Source organism: Molossus molossus, unplaced genomic scaffold, assembly GCF_014108415.1.
Source record: "Molossus molossus isolate mMolMol1 unplaced genomic scaffold, mMolMol1.p scaffold_m16_p_6, whole genome shotgun sequence".
Classification (NCBI taxonomy): domain Eukaryota; kingdom Metazoa; phylum Chordata; class Mammalia; order Chiroptera; family Molossidae; genus Molossus; species Molossus molossus.
Window position 1 is genome coordinate 22,840,982 of NW_023425399.1, and position 21,313 is coordinate 22,862,294.

The 21,313-nt window shown below is 42.7% G+C and overlaps 1 protein-coding gene across 2 annotated transcripts in view; it reads right to left on the bottom strand.

The window, feature by feature from the left end:
• The window catches only part of KIF3B (kinesin family member 3B), a 30,305-nt gene extending 11,215 nt beyond the window's left edge, over positions 1-19,090 (bottom strand). Inside the window, exons 1-7 of one of the 2 annotated variants that reach the window (XM_036245129.1) lie at positions 19,029-19,090; positions 13,908-15,371; positions 9,801-9,902; positions 9,464-9,586; positions 9,241-9,359; positions 4,333-4,446; positions 3,528-3,633 (exon numbers count right to left, since the gene is read on the bottom strand). In XM_036245129.1, the coding sequence (XP_036101022.1) occupies positions 3,528-3,633; positions 4,333-4,446; positions 9,241-9,359; positions 9,464-9,586; positions 9,801-9,902; positions 13,908-15,314 (1,971 nt within the window). In that variant the 5' untranslated portion in view covers positions 15,315-15,371; positions 19,029-19,090. Of the gene's footprint in view, positions 1-3,527; positions 3,645-4,332; positions 4,447-9,240; positions 9,360-9,463; positions 9,587-9,800; positions 9,903-13,907; positions 15,372-19,028 lie in introns of those variants that run through there. The other variant, XM_036245130.1, reaches the window with a different exon arrangement.
• Between the last annotated feature and the right edge of the window lie 2,223 nt (positions 19,091-21,313).

The window sequence follows — 21,313 nt, forward strand, 5'->3', positions numbered from 1 at the left end:
AAACCCACATATTTGATTTGTAGGCTTTAAAAGCATGTTTTTGGCTTAAGACATGAAATAATGGGCAAAATATGAACCCTCTGAAACTGCTAGAAAAATGCTTCTGAGGATTCTGTCAGACACATCACTCATTTACTATATAAAACCCCATCTAATACATCTTTTTTGCTTTTTTTTCCTTTATTTTAAATAACTTAGTGCCAGGAAGGACAGCACCTGAGGAGCTAACTAATCCTAATCTACTTTACTCTGGCTGCCAAGGGAGACTTAAAAACATTTTAAATGAAAATCTTTCATTATCAAAATAATACAGGTTCTCCAATGATAGTTATAAAATACTGATAAGCAAAAAGAAGAAAATTTAAGTTGAGTGCACATCCATTAACCAGGGATAACCAGTTCACATTTTGATATATAATGCCCCAGGTATTTTTTGTTGTTGTTAATCCTCACCCAAGGATATTTTTTCCATCGATTTTTAGAGAGAACAGAAGGGAGGGAGAGAGGGGGAGAGAAACATCAATGTGAGACACACTGATTGGTTGCCATCAGCACATACCCTGACCAGGGCCGGGGATTGAAGCTGCATCCTAGGTACATGCACTTGACTGGGAATCAGACCCACGAACCCAGTGTGTGCACCAATCTCTAACTGCTGAGCCACACCAGCAAGGGCCTGATTTTTTTTTTTATTCATATATCCACTTGCAGTACCAATGGTTTTATAACTTAACAATACATTGTGTCTCCCAGTTCATCCACTTACCAGCTACCTACAGGAGTACTGCATAGACTAGGTGGGAGGGTTCAAGTACAGAAAGCAATACAGCACTGAGAACAGTGCCTAGCACACAGCAAGTGCTTATAAATACCGTATAATTATATGTTTGGGTCATTAAACTGGCCTTAATTATGGCACTTTAAATAATTACATGACTTGCCAGGCCGGCGTGGCTCATTGGTTGAGCGTCAACCCATGTACCAAGAGGTCCCTGGTTCAATTCCCGGTCAGGGCACATGCCCAGGTTGTGGGCCAAATCCCCAGTGAGGGGCATGCAGGAGGTGGTGGTTGATGTTCTCTCCCATTGATGTTTCTAAATCTCTCTCCCTTTCCCTTCCTCTCTCTAAAATCAATAAGGAAAAAAAAAAATTTTTAATAAAAAATAATTACATGACTGACCCACATTATGTTAAAAGGAAGTAATGTAACTTCTTTAATACATCTCCATCTCCTGTCACTGACACCAACATTCTTTCCAGTCTTTCCACAGAGCCATTTTATTTTATTTTATTATTTTATTTTATTTTATTTTATTTTATTTTATTTTATTTTATTTTATTTTATTTTATTTTATTTTATTTTATTTTATTTTATTTTATTTTATTATTTTATTTTATTTTATTATTTTATTTTATTTTATTTTACTTTAATCCTCACCAGAGGACATTTCTCCATTTTTTGTTCAGACAGAGTGGGAGGGAGAGAGAGGAAGAGAGAGAGAGAGAGAGAGAGAGAAAAACATCAACATGAAAGGGACACATCGAGTGGCTGCCACCCACACCACCAACCAGGGCCGGGGACAAACTGCAACCGAGGCACGTGCCCTTAGGGGGAACCTAACTCGGGTCTCTCTGGACGGCAGGCCGACGCTCTAACCGCTGAGCCAAACCGGCCAGGGCGAGCCTTTTTAAATATATGTATTTTTTATTGATTTTTAGAGAGAGAGAAACATCGACAAAAGAGACACATCGATTGGCTGCCACCACATACCCCCCCTGGGGATCTAGCCGGCATCCCAGGCATGTGCCCTGACCAGCAACCTCCCGGTCCAGGGGTAGAAGCTCAACCACAGAGCCATTTTAAAGCTTATTGTTAATGTTTATTGGCCATTATGGACAGGATGCTTGTACTCTCCTTCCCCAGTCCTGATTTTCTAAATCTCATTCTGTTTTACCTTTTTCTTTATAATTACTTGGTATTGTTCTCCCCACCCCCCTTTTTGTTAATCCTCATTCAAGAATATTTTTCCATAGATTTTTTATAGAGTGAAAGGGAAGGAGGGAGGGTGGGAGGAAAAGGGAGAGGGAGAGGGAGAGGGAGAGGGAGAGGGAGAGGGAGAGGGAGAGGGAGGGAGAGGGAGAGGGAGAAGGGAAGGGAGAGGGAGAGAGACGTGAAAGACATACATCGATAGGTTGCCTCCCACAGGACCCCAACCAGGGCCAGGGATTGACCCTGCAACCCAGATACATGCCCTTTGGTCCAAAGGCTGATGCTCTAACTGCTGAGCCAAACTGGCCAGGGTGAAACTGTTTTTTTAATTTGTTATTTATTATTTGTTAAAATTGTTCAATTAATATACATTTCCTCAGGTGCCTCTAGAAAGAGTCAGGATGAAAACTGTGTGACTTTGCAGAATGGTGTCTAAGGGTTTACATGAATCTAAACTCTTCTAAAAAAGAGAGGAGAGGGCAATGCATATATGCATATAAACTCTTTGGTTAATCTCTTCCAACCTCCCCTACACCCCTTCCCTCTGAAATCTGTCAGTCTGTTCCATGTTTCCATGCTTCTGGTTCTATTTTATTCGTGAATTTATTTTGTTCATTAGATTCCACATATAACTGAGACCATATGGTATTTGTCTTTCTCTGACTGGTTTATTTTGCTTAGCATAATAATCTTTAGGTCCCTCCATGCTGACAATAGGATGGTAAAGGCTTAGGGTGGGGCAGGAATCAGGTGGAGGGGGGCTATGAGGGGAAAAAGGGGGAGACATCTGTAATACTCTCAACGATAAAGATAATAATTTAAAAAAAGGAAAGAGCCCTGGCCAGTTTGGCTCAGCAGTTGGAGCACTGGCCTGCAAATGAAGGGTCCTGGGTTCAATTCCAGTCAAGGGCATGTACCTGGGTTGCAGGTATGATCCCTGGCTCAGGTCAGGGTCTTGCAGGAGGAACCAATCGATGTGTCTCTCTCACATCTATGTTTCTCTCTCTCCCCCCCCCCCACCCCTTTCCCTTCTACTCTCTCTAAAAATCAATGGAAAAAATATCCTTGGGTGAGGATTAACAAAAAAAGAGACTTTGCTTGGGGTAGGCGCATGGTGCAGTGTGCAGATGATGTTTTGTTGAGTTGTACACTTGAAACCCTGTATGGTTTTACAAACCAATGTCCCCCAATGAATTTCATTTAAAAAATAAAATAAAAATATGTTCTCTGGTTTAAAAAAAAAAAAGAGCAAGCCCTGGCCGGTTTGGTTCAGTAGTTAGAGCATCGGCCTGCAGACCAAAGAGTCACAGGTTCTCTTCTGGTCCAGGGCATGTACCACGGTTGAGGTTGGGTCCCCGGCCCTGGTTGGGTCGTGTGCCAGGGACAACCAATCAATGTGTCTCTCTCACATTGTTCTCTCTCTCTCTCCCTCCCTCTCTCCCACTCTATCTGAAGAGAAATGGAAAAGTATCCTCAGGTGAGGATTTTAAAAAAGAGAGAGAGAGAGAGGAGAGCAACACAAGAACAATCTTCTCACCCTGTATCGGGCCTCTGGACGAATCATCATGGACATTCTGGCATGTTGGCTCAGTGGTCTCTTATATCCCACAGCTGAGACTGGCCGCTTCATCATCTGCTGATTCCTGAAAATGGACTGCAGTGGTTAAAGCCCTAGCTGGCGTGTGTTCCACAGTCCCAGGATTGGTCCTGTGGAACCAGCACTCAGAAGACTCTAAGCCTGCTTAAATAGGACCTGAAGCAAGTGATTCTCTGGACTGAGGGCCGACATGGAAATGATGCAGGAGCTATTTGTACTTTTTGCTTGAGTTGCTTTCTGAATCAAACGTGAGTGTCATGCACCTTTTAAGCTGGAAGAGATCTGAGTCATCATCCAGTTCTTAGATGGCAGGCATGAAGCATAGCTGTCAACACTCCCCACCCCTGTGTCCTTGGCAGACATCTCCCATTTTTGTAGCAGGATGCAGACTTATACTGCGAGTCCTTTTCAACACCGTGTCAGACTGACACGCAAGATAACACCTGTGTACTGCCTCTCATTTGGTCTAGCATGTTTCACTTGATAGCTGGGGAAGCTGAAATGCAGGAACTTGGGAAAGGTCATTAGTTCACCATGACAAAGTCTCCCAAATCCTAATACCACACTCATTATCAAACTTTTATCTCATGGAACTATGGCCATCACAAAATCAGAGATGCAATTGGTTCCAACTTTAAATGAATGAAATTTTGTTTTTACCATACCCCTCTGGCCAAGTCCAGCTTGTCAACATCCTTTCCCTCCTCCCCACTTTGAAGTCTACTTAAAGTCAACAGTGACTTACTCCAGTCTGGTTATAGGATGTAATTTCCAATGATCTTCCTCTTCATCAAAAAAGGATCTATTCATAATTTTACTTTTTTCTTCCAGAGGGATAAAGTTTTCTATAATAAGATGCCTGTAAGAGCACACATACAAGAGTGAATACAAAAAAAGAATACAAGTGGAGTGTTGGCTATCTGGCCCCATGTGTAGTGAATGAGCAGATAAGTCAAGTCACTCAGCAAACATTTATTAAGCAGGTACTATGAGCCCACCATCATATAAAAAAATGGGATACAAACATGAATGACACTTGATCCCTGCCCGAGACAGACAGGTAACAGTGCAGCACTCTTAGGTATGACAGGTGCTGACAGTGGTCTGCCCTGGGAATATGGAAAGGTCACTTCTGCCCAAGGAGGTGAAAGAACTGAAGAGGGAGGTGATGCCGAGACTACATTGGAGTGAACCTGTGCTATATGAAGTGCCTTTTGAAGGGCCACTAGTACTGCTAACCCAGCTCATTAACTTCCAACATGCTAAAAACAGGTTAGAAATTACACTGCCTTCCTCCAATCCTCTGGATGATTGCCAGAGATGAAAAATTTCACATTCTAATCACCAGGACAAAGTGCAGGAACAAATTAATTTCAGGCCCTTAGACTTCTGAGAATGAAGAACATTCCTGAGAAGAATCTACATGAGAGGTGCCCAGGGAACATGGCAAATAATGAAACTGGAGCCCATTGGGTTGTGTCTCACCATGGTGATAACAGTTTCCTGCCACATCTCTGCATTCACTTTCAAAACCTCAGAACAGTACAGTGCCAAAGGGGTGTTAACGTGAGAGACGTACAACAAACACAAGAGGTAAAAGGTACTGGCTGTAAAAAACAGGGTGACTCACTGTTTATTTAAAAGATATAAGAGCTATAACAATAAGTGCCTTCTTTAGGGAAAAGATATTCTGGAGAGATAAAATTTTCTCTTCATTTTATTTGACATTTAAGAAATTATTTTTCGGCCCTGGCTGGTTTGGCTCAGCAGTTAGAGCATCAGCTGACGGACTAGAGAGTCCGGGGATTGGTTCCCGCTGGGGGCACGTACCTCGGTTGCAGTTTGTCCTTGACCCTGGGTGGGGTTATGTGGGTGGCAACCAGTCAACGTGTCTCTCTCATGTCAATGTTTCTCTCTCTCTTCCTTCCTCTCTCCCTCCTGCTCTATCTGAAGATGAATGCAAAAATGTCCTCAGGTAATGATAAAAAAAAAAAAGAGAGAGAGACATTATTTCTCCCCCTGGCTGGTGTGACTCATTTGGTTGAGCGTTGTCCATGGACCAAAAGGTTGCTGGTTCAATTCCCAGTCAGGGCACATACCCAGGTTGTGGGACTGATTGATGTGGCAACCAACTGATGTTTCTCTCTCATACCAATGTTTCTCTATCCCTTCCTCTGTCCCTAAAAATATCAATAAAAACATATAAATATATATATATTTTTATCCTTACCAAGGACATTTTTTAATTTATCTTCAGATAGAGCAGGAGGGAGAAAAGTCCATAGCCTGGCTGGAGTGGCTCAGTGGTTCAGGGTTGTCCCATGCACCAAGAGGTCACTGGTTTGATTCCTGGTCAGGGTACATGTCCAGGTTTTGGGCCCAATCCCCAGTAAGGGGTATGTAGGAGGCAGCCAATCAATATTCTCTCATCGATGTTTCTACTTCTCTCTCCTTCCTTTCTCTCTCTCGAAAAATCAATAAAGAAAAAAATATCATAAAAAACAACAAAAGTCCATAAACAAACTTGTACACAAATGTTCATAGCAGCATCATTCATAATAACTAAAAAGTAGAAACAACTCAAATGTCCATCAGCTGATAAATGGATAAATAAAATGTGGTATACCCATACAACAAAATATTATTCAACAATAAAAAAGAATGAAGTATTGAAACATGCTACAACATGTTGACCCTTGAAAACACTCTATACTAAGTAAGAGAAATCAGTCACAAAAGGTCGTATTATTTCATTTATAAATGTATATACAATGTCCAGAATAGGCAAATTTAGATACAGTACACCACCATAAATTCAAGCAACAAAGAAAAATATAAATTGGACTACATCAATATTAAAATCTTTAGGCTAAAAACAAAATACCATCAAGAAAGTAAGTCTGGCCGGTGTGGCTCAGTGGTTGAGCGTCAACCCATGCACCAAGAGGTCGCTGGTTTGATTCCCGGTCAGGGCACATGCCCAGGTTGTAGGCCAAATCCCTGGTGGGGGGCATGCAGGAGGCAGCCAATCAATGTTCTCTCCCATCGATGTATCTATCTCTCTCTCCCTCTCACTTCCTCTCTCTCTAAAATTAATAAAGAAAAAAATAAATAAAAAAGTGAAAAAACAACCCACAGAATGACAGGAAATATTTGCAAATCACATATCAGATAAGGGACCTGTATCCAGGATATGTAAAGGACTCTTACCACTCAGTTAAAAAAAAAAACACCCAATAAATAACCCAATTTTAAAATCGGCATAGGATTGCCTAGCTGGTATGGACCAGTGGATTGAGCATTGTCCCATAGACTGAGAGGTCCCGGTTCCATACCTGGTCAGGGAACGCACAAACCCAGGTTTCGGGCTCAATGCCCAGTAGGGGGTGTGCAGGAGGCAGCTGATCGATGTTTCTCTCATGTGGATATTTCTATTCCTCCCTTCCTCTCTATCTAAGAAGATCAATAAAACATATTTAAAATAAAAATAAATGAATAAATAAATAAAATGAGTGAACAGATATTTCTCCAAAAGGTATACAAAAGCCAATAAGCACATGAAAAGATGCTCAACATCATTAGCCATCAGGGTAATGCAAATCAAACCAACAATGAGATGCCACTTCACACCCATTAGGATAGCTATAATAAAAAAGACAGATAATAGCCCTGGCCAGTTTGGCTCAGCGGTTAGAGCGTCGGCCCGAGGACCAGAGAGTCCCAGGTTCGGTTCCCACTAAGGGCACGTACCTTGGTTTCAGTTTGTCCCCTGGCCCCGGTTGGGGTTGTGCAGGTGGCAACCAATCAATATGTCTCTCGCACACTGATGTTTCTCTCTTTGTCTCTTCCCTCCTCTCTCTCTCCCGCTCTATCTGAGGATAAATGCAAAAAATGTCCTCAGGTGAAGTTAAAAAATAAAAAGTTAAACACAGAGTTACCATATAACCTAGCAATTCCACTCTAGGTATATATCCCAGAGAAATGAAAACATGTCCATATAAAACCTTGTACATGAATATTCATAGTAGCATTATTTATAATAACCAAAGAATGGAACTCAATCATTCTGTTCATCAACCGATAAGTTGGTAAATAAAATGTCGTATATCCATATAATACAATATTATTCAGTCATAAAAAAAGAATGAAGTATTGCCCTGGCCGGTGTGGCTCAGTGGATAGAGCAATGGCCTGTGCACCAAGGGGTCACGGGTTCAATTCCTGGTCAAGAGCACATACCTGGGTTCTGGATTGGATCCCTGGCCCATGAGGGCCAGGTGCAAAAGGCAACCATCGATGTGTGTCTTTCAAAATGATGTTTCTCTCTCTCCCCCCTCCCTCCTTCTCTTCCACTCTATCTAAAAATCAATGGGAAAAATATCCTGGACCCGGGCTGGTTTGGCTCAGCAGTTAGAGCATCAGCCCAAGAACTGAGGGCTCATGGGTTCGATTCCTGGTCAAGGGCACATACCTGGTTGCAGGTTCGATCCCCGACCCCAGTTGGAATTGTGTGGGAGGCAGCCAATGGATATCTCTCTCTCACATCAATGTTTCTCTCTCCCCCTCCCTCCCTCCCTCCTTTCCACTTTATGTAAAAAAATCAATGGAAAAATGTCCTCAGGTAAGGATTAAAAAAAAAAAAATCCTTGGGTGAGGATTAAAGAAAAGAATGAAGCACTGACATGCAATAACATGGAAGATCCTTGAAAGCATGTTAAGTGAAAGAAACCAGTCACAAAAGACCACATATTATACGATTCCATTTATATGTCCAGAATAGGTACATTTATAGAGGCAGAAAGTAGATTAGGGATAGGTAGGGGGAGGAAATGAGGAGTGATTGCTAACTGGTACAGGACTTCTTTTAGGGGGAACAAAATGTTCTAAAATCAGACTGTAGTGATGGTTTTACAAGCCTATAAACATGTATTTTTTTTTTATTGATTTTAGAGAGAGAAAGGAAGGGGGAGGGAGGGAGGGCGAGAAAGTGAGAGAGAGACAGAGAGCGATTTGTTGTTCCACTTATTCACACATTCATTAGTTGTGTCTTGTATGTGTACTCACTGGGGATCAAAATCCGCAACTTTGGTGTATGGGGATGACACTGAAGCCAACTGAGTTACCTGGCCAGGATAAATACACATTTTTTAAAAACTGACTTGTATATTTCAAATAGGTGAACTGTATTTCAACAAAGCTTTTTAAAAATAACATTGTGGTCATGTGTGTAAGTATACAGGAATGATATAACACGAGGTAAAATTTGCTTTAAAATATTTTTATGAAATACAGATGACAAAGATGGTCTGTCATTGAATCTAGGTGATGGATATTTGGGTGTTTACTATACCATTCAGAAAATCCTAGTTAACAAAAGATTCCTTCTTATCAATAGATAAAGGTGAGGCCAGAGTCTTGAAAAGCTTCAGGAAGGGAGAGTGGAGGGAAACCTGGAGATCAGCTGGTGAAATCATTCAGTTAACAGATGAAGCCCAGAGACAGAAAGTGACTTTTTTAACAATAAAGAGACAATAGACAAAGTGGCAGGAGATGAGCTGGAGAGAAGCAGCCCAGTGCTCAGAGAAGTATTTGTTACTTAACAAACAACCACCCAGCAAGTGGCCGGGGGCACCACGAAATGCCAAGAACTTACTTGAGTTTCAGCTCTCTGGTGAGCTCATTCTGAGTTTGCTCCAGCTCCTGACGCTCCTTGATGTGCTCTTCTTGGAGGTCGTGGATCTCTGCCTTCACTGCCTGAAACTTGGAGAAGAGCTGGGACCCAGGGGAGAGGCAGATGAGGAGGGCGGCCCTCCAGACAAGCTCTCCCTTTCCCCCAAGTCTCAGGACACCTCTGCCTGGCCTCATGCCTTTTATACCTTTTTGAGTTTTTTGGTCTTGATGTCCACCTCTTGCTGCAATGAGCTGTATGTCTCTTTAAGTTCCAAGGTCTCCTCATCTCGACTTTCCATCTGTTGCTGGATTTCTCTTTCTCGGCGTTTCTGAGCAACATTCCAAAATTCATCAGCTTGCCTAGAGACAATGTCTATACAAGAATATAGGGCAGGGCTGCTCCAGATCAGAGTCTCCCACTAGAAGGGGCTACCACAGCTCGTTTCCATTCCCTCTGAGTCGTCTAATACAAGAGATATTTTGCTTTGTAGCATTAACTCGCCTTAACCCACAACAGTCTCCCAGAAAAGAATCAAAAGTTACCTGCTCTGCAATTTCCTGCCGTTTCTGCTCCAGGATTTTCTGCTGTTCATTTGTATGATCTACTATATTTTTCCCTCCAACAAGCAGCTTACTCTCCATGGCCTGAGTGAGAAAAAGTGGAATCCATCTTGTGAATGGTCTCCCTCAGAATATATCTCCTCACATTAGACTCAGGACTGAGCCAAAGAGGGTGAACTCAGCGGAAAAGTATCTCGTGTTCAGCTGTGTCTTGTCCACCACTGGGATGGGGGCTGAGGTGGCTCCACTGGGAGCTTTGCCTTGGAAATACTGAAGGTACAGCTTCTCCAGACATACACTAACTTCAACTTCGTTTTTTTAAAAAAATGTTTTTGCCCAGCCAGTGTGGCTCAGTGGTTGAGCGTCGACCCAGGCACCAAGAGGTCGCCGGTTCGATTCCCAGTCAGGGCACAGGCCCAGGTTGTGGGCCTGATCCCCAGTGCAGGACATGTAGGAGGCGCCCAATCAATGTTTCTACCTCTCTCTTCCTCTTTCTCTAATAAAGAAAAAAAATATCATTAAAAAAATGTTTTCAATATGAATTGCAAAGCTGAGAGTCCACTGAGGGCCACAGACAAGTAAACAGGCTCTTACCATGTGGATCAGAAGCCATCATGAGGAAAAGAACAAGTAAGAATGAGAGAGGCAAATTCTCACTGGAGGGAGAGAATGCAGGCTTTTGGAAGGATTCAGGGAAAGCTTCCTGTCTCAGGAGCATCTGCACAGAGTACTGACTAAAAATAGGAATCAGCTAAGAGAAAGAAATTCTGTGTGAGAGGGCAGGGCAGGGAATGGTGATACATGAAGTTGGCAAAGCAATCAAGGGGCAGTTCCACAGCCTCAAAGCTCTGTTATAGGAGACTAAACTTGATCGTGAGAACGGCAGCAACCACTGACATGTTCTTTGATCATGACGGTACACAATCAGATTTGTGTTTGAGAAACATTACTCCCAAGCCACAAGAAAAATTACTGGAAAAGGGCAGGCTGAGTGCAGGCAACCAGACAAGCGGCTGTTTTGAGGGTCCAGGCCTGGACTAGGGAGGGAAGCAGTGGTGAGGAAGAGCCAGGGGGGTGATGGGTCCAAGAGATCCTGGCAAGACAGGAGTCAGGGGCCATGGGGCTGACTGGGCCCTAAGGGAGGGGGAGAGGCAGCTCCTAGGAATCTGACTTGACTGAGAAAAGGAAGGCAGGAGCAGGCTCTGGGTGGCTGGGGACATCTCCGTGCAAATGTCCAGTAGGCAGAGGCTTGGATATCAGGAGACACTTCTGGGTTTGTTATACAGATTGGGAGCCTTCAACATTTAGATGATGGCTGAAGCCACTGGAATGATTTGCACCTGAAAATGGAATTCAAAAGCTCCACATCCTTGCTTTTAAGAAACTTATAAACATTAACTGTAACCCTGCTGCCATCTTTCAGTGAGTCCCTGAGACCGTTTCCTCTCTTCTTAACACAAAGGGACTGCATTGATTGCCACACCTCAAACCAACACCCACTCCCCGATCCCCACCCTTCCAGCTCTAATTTTGTCTTATGATTTTACAGCAGCGAGGGATTGAGCAAGACAGAAGTATATCATTCTCCCATAAATAACGCGTTAAGAGATTCAGTGACCCTGAAGTAATGCTGAGTCTTGCCACACACGGCTTCTGAGAGTTGCCTAAATACGCCAGGTAGTTTAGAGTCTAGGTGCTCCTGGGCCTGATTACAGATGTGATCCGAAAATACAGCATGCAAATCATACATGGGCACACCCAATTACACTTCAAGTGCAGGAGTGAGGAGGGGTGATGTGGTGTTCGACATAATGGAACCCAATAGAAATTCCCTCCCTGGAACAAAGTTACCTCCTAATTGTGTTGTATATAAACCCATTTTCACATTAGGTCTTGAAAGTCCTGGAAAGGACCCCTGTCTCTGAAGGAAAATAGTACCCAGCTCTGTGAAAGGACCACTATTAGCCACAGATAAAGTATGGCTTCATATAGTGGGGGAAAGGGAGGTAAGAAAGAGATCACTGGTTATTTTTAAATTAATAAACATAGATACATTTTATTTATTTATTTTTTAAAATCCTCACCTGAGGATATTTTTCATTTATTTTCAGATAGAGTGGGAGGGAGGAGGGAGGGCAGGAGGGCGGTAGAGAGGGCGGGGGGGAGGAGGGGAGAGAGAGAGAGAGAAACATCGATGTGAGAGAGACAAATGGATTGGTTGCCTCCCACATGACCCCAACATGGGCTGGGGACCAAACTGCAACTGAGGTATGTGCCCTTGATCAGAATCGAACCAAAAACTCTTTTTGTTTGGTCCGTGGGCCAACACTCCAACTGCTGAGCCAAACTGGCCAGGGCTAAACATAGATTTCTTAGAGTAGAAATCAAAAGTCTGCATAAATTCAATGAGATAGAAGCCAACATGTCAAAGGAATTCTGGCTTGTGGTCAGGCAGTGATGAGTCATCCTAGGGTTCCAGGGCTAGCTTTGCACCCTCCTCTGCCATTAAAATCCTGCGGTAGCCCCGGGTCCAGGCTCCCGATGGAGCAGTACACTGCCACCAGAAAGAAGATACAACACAGGGGAGCCTCCTCACTCCAGAAGACTATGCAGCATCTGGCACACCATGATTGGAGGCTGGGGGAAGGGGTTGACTACAAGGGAGCATTTGGAGGGTGATGAAACTGTTCTGTATTTTCATCACTGCAATGCATATTAAAATCATAATGAGCCCTGGCTGATATGGCTCAGTTGGCTGGGCATCATCCTGTGCATCAAAGGACTGCCAGGTCAAATACAGATCAGGGCACATGCCAGGGTTGCAGGCTTGATCCCTGTAGGGGTTATGCAAGAGGCAGCCAATCGCTGTTTCTCTCTCACATTGATGTTTCTCTCTCCCTCCCTCTCCCTTCTTCTCTCTCTCTAAAAATCCATTATAGCCCAGCCGGTGTGGCCCAGTGGTTGAACGTCGACCCATGCACCAAGAGGTTGCTGGTTCGATTCCCAGTCAGGACACATGCCCAGGTTGTGGGCCAAATCCCCAGTGGGGAGCATGGAGGAGGTGGCCAATCGATGTTCTCTCTCATTGATGCTTCTATTTCTCTCTCTCTAAAATCAATAAAGAAAAAAAAATTTTTTAATAAATAAAAATAAATTATATAACCCACAATGAGTTACCATTTTATATCTACAGATATAAAAAAATTAAAGTCTGATAATCACATATTGGTAAGGGTGAGGAACAACCTGTAATAATATGCTCCTGATAGAAGGCCACTTAGAGGAAGAGGAAGATGGGATATGGGACCAACACCTAACCAACTGAGCCACACCAGCCAGGACTACAAGGTCACTTTAGAAAACAACTTGTCATCATTTAGTAAAGTTGAAGATGTACATTTTCTAGGACCTTGTAGTGCCAACAAGGAATTCTTGTCCTTACATGTTCTCCTGGAGCCAAGTACAAGAACACTCATAGCAGTAAATGGAAACAACCCACACTCTCAGGTGAATGGAATACTGTGGAATTCTCAGAACAGTAATAATGAATGAATCACAACTACAGGCATCAATATGGATAGATCTCATTAACATAATGTTAAGTGAATAAAAGCAAATTGCAGCAGTGAGAATCCATTTATAGAAAAGTAAAAAAAGATTTGAAACTAAAACTATCTTTTATTTAGAGATTTTACATATATGGGAAACTATAAAGAAAATAAACCATGAAATCCAAGATAATGGTTACCTGGGGCAGGGGTAGGGGGGACAGACACAGAGAGCTTGTAAAGATATGGCTGTTGTTCTATTTCTTACACTGGGTAAGTAAAGGGTAACATGGGTGTTAATTTTATTGCTGCTTTTTATACTTTGCACATATGTAATAATTGTTCTTACTATGAATTCAATTTTTTTAATTTGAAATATTGTTCTTCTTCAACAATACAATTAGATAAAAGTTTATTGGGCATCAGATATCATGGAGCTACTAAGAATGCAAAACTGAAAGAGACATCATCCCTCATATCATTTTTTTGATAAAACAAAAAGATTTGAAAGAAAAAAAAAGGCTCAAGAAGAGTATAGTACCTTGATTTTGGCACCCAGCATCTCAGCAGCATCCTTCTCCCTCCGCAGGTCCTCCATCTTTTTCTCCTTCTCTTTCAGCAGCTTCATCTTCTCCTCTGCAACCAAGCTGTGGTCCTCTACAATGGCCCGCTTCTCAATCTCCAGTTTTTCTTGCTGTTCCCGCCAGTAATCATCCTTATCATCTCCTTCCTCCTCACCCTCTTCTCCCTCCTCCTCCTCCTCCTCTTCCCCACCTCCACCACTGCCACCACCTTCCCTCCGCTTCTCTCGCCTCTTTTTCCTGCCAATGGATCGTTTTTCAAGCTGGGCCTTGAGCCGAGCAATCTCTTCCTGGAATTCTCGAAGGAGGGCATCCTTAGGGTCCTCGTTGACCCTTGGTTTATTCTTAATGTTTTTGGCACGGTTGGCATATCTCAGCGTGGTCAAAGTCTCTTCTACATTGTAAGAGGCAGGCCCCACGTTGGCTACCATCACAGTTTTAGCATTGCCACCAAGAGAATCTTGGAGGAGCCTGGTAAGCTTTGAGTCCCGATATGGAATGTGAGTGCTTTTGCCATCCACCAGGGCAGAGATGACATTACCCAAGGCCGAAAGGGACAGGTTGATCTTGGTCGCTTCCTTCAGTCTTTCCCCTTGCGCACCGGTCTTGGCTTGCCGTTCACTGCCAGCAAGATCTACAAGGTTCAATTTCCCTACACGAATATGGTTTTCTCCATCAAGGCCCACTTCACTGCACTCAATGGTGATAACAAAAATTGCATGAGAACGCGAACTGTGCTCATTCATGTTGGTAGCACCAACAGAACGGTTCTGGTTCCCCACATTCATCACGTGCTCTATTTCCTTCACACTCTTGGTGACAAAGGAAGACAGGTCTTTCACATATACCCCAGTGTCAGGCCTCTCTTTGAGTTCAAGCCTTTTGGTTTGGTCCTTTGAGAGCAGATCTCGGATCTCCTCCTGGTAAATCTCTAAGTAAGAAGCCCTGACCAGGTATTGTTGATTCTGGGATCGAGAGATATGGGTGAAAATGTGATCAAATGAGTTAGGGATGACCCCTCTTTTCTCAGGGTCACCACGAACTCCTTCCATTGTGTAGGTTTTCCCAGTCCCAGTTTGTCCATAGGCAAAAATTGTCCCATTGAAACCCTGAAGAACAGAGTCCACAAGCGGTCGGAACGTCTCATCATAGAGTTCAAACTGCTTGGCATTCCAGTCATAGACTGCATCAAAGGTGAAGGTCTTGGGCATCTCATGGGCCACTCCTCTGGGATTCTTCACAGACACCTGCCCCAGCTTCACATCCACATCTACCACCTTGTCGTACGAAGCAGCCTTTTCCTTGCCATTCATGGGCCGACAGCGAACCACCACCCTGACTGACTCTGAGCTTTTTAACTTGGACATGATGAACTCGGACCAGGTCAACCTTAAAGGCTATGAATGTCTCAGGATGCTAAGGTCCTAGAAAAAAAGCAAAAGTAAGTAAGAACAATACAGTTACCATTGGAGGCTGCTCAACAGCAGCTGACACACCCATCACCTTCGTCTTGCTAACCTTCTGATCACTACATTTTTTTCTTTTAAATTGCATTTACTTTTAAATTTTTCAACTACATTTTACTTTCAGTATAGTGGTTAGACAATCATATACTTTACAAAGTGTTCCCCCTGATATTTTCAGTATCCACCTGGCACCATATATAGTTACTGCAATATTATTAACTATATCTGACAGCTATATTTAATAACTTTACTATACTATATATTTCCTCACGGGATCTTAACCAGCTTCAGTGGGAAAAATAAAAACTCTAGTCCACCAAGAGTGTTAACTTGCTTGCCCTCCCTTCAACCAATATTTTATCTTATACTACAGGTTGAGGCAGCTGGAAACCCTTTTAAAGCCTGAGTAATCTTATATCCTGTTGAACTACTACAACTTCTGCATAGAACAATTTGGAACTATCTATCAAAAAAAAATTTTTTTTTAATCCTCACCCAAGGACATTTTCCCATTTTTTGTTCAGATAGAGTGGGAGGAAGAGAGAGAGAGAGAGAGAAACATCGACATGAAAGGGACACATCGAGTGGCTGCCACCCACACCACCAACCAGGGCCAGGGACAAACTGCAACCGAGGTACGCGCCCTTAGTGGGAACCGAACCCGGGTCTCTCTGGACCTCAGGCCGACGCTCTAACCGCTAAGCCAAACCGGCCAGGGCACTTATCTATCAAAATTTAAAATGCAGCCTGGCTGGTGTGGCTCGGTGGGTGAGTGTTGACCCACGTACCAAGAGGTTGCCAGTTCGATTCCTGGTTGGGGCACATGCCCAGGCAGTGGGCCAAATCCCAATGGAGGGCATGCAGGAGGTGGCCAATTAATGTTCTCTCATCAATGTTTCTGTCTCTCTCCCTTTCCCTTCCTCTCTCTCTAAAATCAATAAAAAAAATTTTTTTAAAGGTTGCTGCTCAGATGATATCCTTTAAAAAAAAAAACTGCACATACCTTTGACCTAGCAGTTGTATTTCTAAAAACTTAACTTACAGATACAAGGATATTTGTTGTGGCAGCAATAGACTGTGGACAACCTAAATTCCCATCAAGGGGCTTATTAAATAAATATACTTAACAAATGTAGTGGAATCCTGTGCAGTTACTAAAAAGAATGTGCTGATCAAAATGTAGTCCTATACCAAAATATGTTGTTCAGTGAAAAAAGTAGATGAGGAATAGTGTGTATAGTATAGCTCACAGTGTGTTAGAAGGGGGACACATACATGTTTTTAGGCATACCATATTAGTATAAGTACACATGTAAAAGCAGTAACAGTAGCAGCCTCGGCAGGGGAATGATGGGCCTCGGGGACTCAGAGGTCTACAGAGATTAGACACACACACAAACACACACACACACACACACACACACACCTTTCTACTGTATGCTTGCTTGTACTGTTTGAGTTTCCTATCTTGTGCTTGATACTTTTCCATTCTAAAATCATAATCATTTTGCTTGTGCAAAATGTATTCAAATAAATGAGTATGTGGTGTAATGCAATACATAGAAAGCACTTACCCAGCCCTGGCCTGTTTGGCTCAGCAGTTAGAGCGTCGGCCCACGGACCAGAGAGTCCCAGGTTCGGTTCCTGCAAAGGGCACGTACCTCGGTTGCAGTTTGTCCCTGGCCCCAGTTGGGGTTGTGTCTCTCTCACATCGATGTTTTTCTCTCTCTCATCAATGTTTTTCTCTCTCTCTTCCTCCCTCTCTCCTTCCCGTTCTATCTGAAGATAATTGCAAAAATGTCCTCAGGTGAGGATAAAAAAAAATTAATACAGATTCATCCAAATGACTCATCAAAGGGTCATTCCAGAGATTATCAGTCAGCCCTAATTTTAGGCATTAAACATCACTAGACTAACATTTTCTCTTCTACTAGGAGTCATCCTAAAAAAATCCTGTTAAATTGAGATCCAAACACCTAACCAATGTTCAATTAGAAGTAAATTTCAAGACTTTTTTTAAAAAATGTTTTTATTAATTTTTTGAGAGAGAGGAAGTGACAGAGAGATAGAAACATCAATGTGAGAGAGAAACATCGATCAGCTGCCTCCTGCACACCCCCTACTGGGGATTGAGCCCGAAACCCGGGTATGTGCCCTGACCAGGAATCGAACCGGGACCTCTCAGTCCATGAGACAATGCTCAATCCACTGAGCCACACTGGCTGGGCTCAAGCCATTTTTTTTAAATTCTTACCAGAGGACATGCATACATAGAGAGAGGGAGAGGGAGAGAGAAACATCAATGTTAGAGAGAAACATAGATTGGTTGCCTTCCGTACATGCCCCAACCAGAGATTGAACCCACAACCCAGGTATGTGCCCTGACCAAGAACTGAACCAGCAGGCTTTCAGTGCACAGGATGACACTCAACCAACTGAGCTACTTCGGCTGGGCAAATCTCGGCCATTTAAAGAAAACCACGTAAAAGGAAGCCCTTTCATTCATCACATTTCTAGATGCTATTAAAATTTTGCCAGAGAAAGAACCAGATGTTAGAATGGCCAGACTGTTTACTGCATCTCCTTTTCTTTTCCAGGAAATGGCCCCTAGGCCACAGCTGTGGCTGATCCCTTGCCTGTCTCTCCCTCCATTTTAACAAAATGTCTAGCTGTCAAGCACAACCCCCAGACTCTTAAGCCTCCTTTGGGGAGGTCTCGGCTGCAGTGCTTGGGAAAGTTAGGCAGGATCCCACACTTGAAGAAGTAACAAAAACTTAAGGGGGTGGGTGGGGAACACGTCAATGATGATGACGCATTCTTCTGTATTACATACTCCTGAAGAAGCAGAACTGTCCAGCTTTTGCTTATCAAAACAATATGTCCCCAAGCCTGTTTTTTAAAAAAATAAAATAAAAAGCCTGCAGCAGGCTTACTGGTGTTCAGCTGCTTTTGTTATAGCCCCATCTACTTTTTTAGCTCTCCGAAACAATAAAAACAAAGGAATGATAATGACCTACAATAATCTTAAAAATAGTTTAAAAAGAAGGAATTCCCAGAGCCGGAGTCCCTTTAATTAAATCCCGGCTGAGAACACAGAACATCATTTCTTTTCTGAACTCACTGAGCTCAAGTGAACTAGTCATGTTTTATTGATGCATTATTTCAGGAAGATGGACTAATTTAATTTCCTGCCACCAGGGCTTAAAATCTTGCTCTGGGTCCGCCTCAAAGGAGAGGGTTTTCTTGGAAGGATGCCCTGATACTCTTTCTTTACTTTATTAGCTTCCTTATTCTTCTTCCAGCCGGTCTAATTACAGTGATAAATCTTTAAAGGAACTCAGAGAACTGCCAGGAAAGACAGAACCACAGGTCAGCAGCTCATCGCCTTCATCCTAAATACTTTTTCTGCTAGGACCTGTCATTCCGATGTTAACAGTACCATTTTAATGGCTACTGCACGTGAAAAATTGAGTTTTTCCCCAATTTCATCTCTTTTGTCCTCAGAAAAAACCAGTTACACATTTCTCAGGGCGGCCACATCCTTCTAAACCATTTTCCAACTCTCCTGTTTGGGTTCACACACTGTCGCCTTTGCTAGTCCTCATGGAGTCTTACCTCAAATTCTAGAACTAGGTGTGGATTGACTTCTCAACAACTGTTGGCTTCCTATAGAGATTCTAGAATAGAAGTCAAAAACTGGTCACATTCCACCTGAAGCGTTTTTTTTTTTTTATCCTCAGGACATTTTTTTGCATTTAACTTCAGATAGAGCGGGAGGGAGAGAGGAAGAAAGAGAGAGAAACATCTATGTGAGAGAGACACATCAAGTGGCTGCCACCCACATGACCACAACTGGGCTGGGGATAAACTGCAACCGAGGTACGTGCCCTTAGCGGGAACCAAACCCGGGACTCTCTGGTCCATGGGCCAACACTCTAACTGCTGAGCCAAACTGGCCAGGGTATACCTGAGGCATTTTATTTGGCCCACCTGTTGTTAAAAAAGAGTGAAGGGGAAAAAACAACCCTTCAGCAATTCCACTTTTATATATGTGTATGTCTTGGTAAAAAAAAAACTTTGCACAGGCACACAAGGATGCTTTCTGAAGCACTGTTAAAATAGAAAAACTGGAAACAACCTAAACATACATTTATAGGAAAATAAAAAAATAAGATATAGTATATTTATAGTATATTCATATTATAGACAGTACATTACTCAGTAATTAAAAAGAATAAATTAGAGCAGGGGTCAGCAAACTACAGTCCACAGGCCAAATCCGGCCACAGCCTATTTTGTAAATAGTTTTATTGCAACACAGCTATAAGCCTTTGTTTACATTTAACTATGGCTGCATTTGTTATAAAATAGCAGAGTTGAGTAGTTGCAGCAGAGATAGTACGGCCTACAAAATATAAACTATTTATTACCTGATCTTTTACAGAAAAAGTCTATTAACACTGATTTAGAGTTATACAGGGTGAGGCAAAAGTAGATTTACAGTTGTGAGTATGTGAAACCGTTTATTCTTAAATTATTATTAATTATTGTATTGTTTTCCATTCAAACAACTGTAAAGCTACTTTTGCTCTACCCTGTATATATTTATATGGATAAATAAACCAGTTGAATAAAAAAACAAGCTACAGCCCTGGCCTGTTTGGCTCAGTGGTTAGAACATCAGCCCATGGTCCAAAGAGACCCGGGTTCGGTTCCAGCTAGGGGTGCGTACCTTGGTTGCAGTTTGTCCCCGGCCCCAGTTGGGGTTGTGCGGGAGGCAGCCACTCAATGTGTCCCTTTCAAGTAGATGTTTCTCTCTCTCTCTCTCTCTCCCCCCTTCACTCCCTCCCTCCCTCCCTCCCACTCTATCTGAGCAAAAATGAAAAAATGTCCTCAGGTGAGGATAAGAAAAACAACAAGCTATAGAGTAATAATTATGATTAAAAACATCAAACACTATGGTGTGCATGTCCATATAAGTACAAAAAATGGGACAGAAGGATATATAATGATTTATGATACTGGGCAGGAGAATTGGACTAGAAATGAGAAGGATATTTCAATTTTATCGATAATATTTTATTATTTCTCTTCCAAAAGAATAAAAAAAGGGAAAATGAGGCTTGAAGCAAATAAGAGAAAATGTTAACTGTCAATTCTGGCTGTTTCCTATTTCTTCTCTGAAAAAAACGACCCATTTACTTTTCTTTTTTATCCTCACCTGAGGATATGTTTTAAATATGTTTTCATTGCTTTTTAGAGAGGGAGGGAGGGATAGAAAGTGAGAAACATCAATGTGAGAGAAACATGGATCCATTGCTTACCCTATGTGCCCCAACCAGGATGGAATCTACAGCTGGGTATGTGCCCTGACCAGGAATCGAACCTGCCACCTTTTGGTGTATGGGATAACACTTCAACCAACTGAACCACCAGGCCAGAGCTCACATCTAAGAAAAACAAAGCGAAAAAACCTTGGCTGCTGTGGCTCAGTTGTTGGAGCATCACCTGGACATCAAAAGGTTGTGGGTTTGATCCCAGTTTCAGTTCATGCAGGAGACAATGGATCAATCTTCCTCTCCCTCCCTCTCTCTTTCTTTCTCATTCTCTCCCTCCTTCCCTCCCTTCTTCTAAAAACTCAACTGGAAAGAAAAAAAAAGCAACACTGCCCAGTGTGGCTCAGTTGGTTGGGCGTCCTCCCATGCACAGAAAGTTTACTGGTTCAATTCAGGTCAGGGCACATGCCAGGGTTGGGGACTTGATCCCCGGTAGGGGACATGCAGGAGACAGCCGATGGATGTTTTTCACTCTCACATTGTCTCTCTCTCTCTCCCTTCCTTTCTCTCTAAGAAAAAAAAAACAAAGAAAGAAAGCAGATTTTTTTTTGCTTCTCTGGAAGA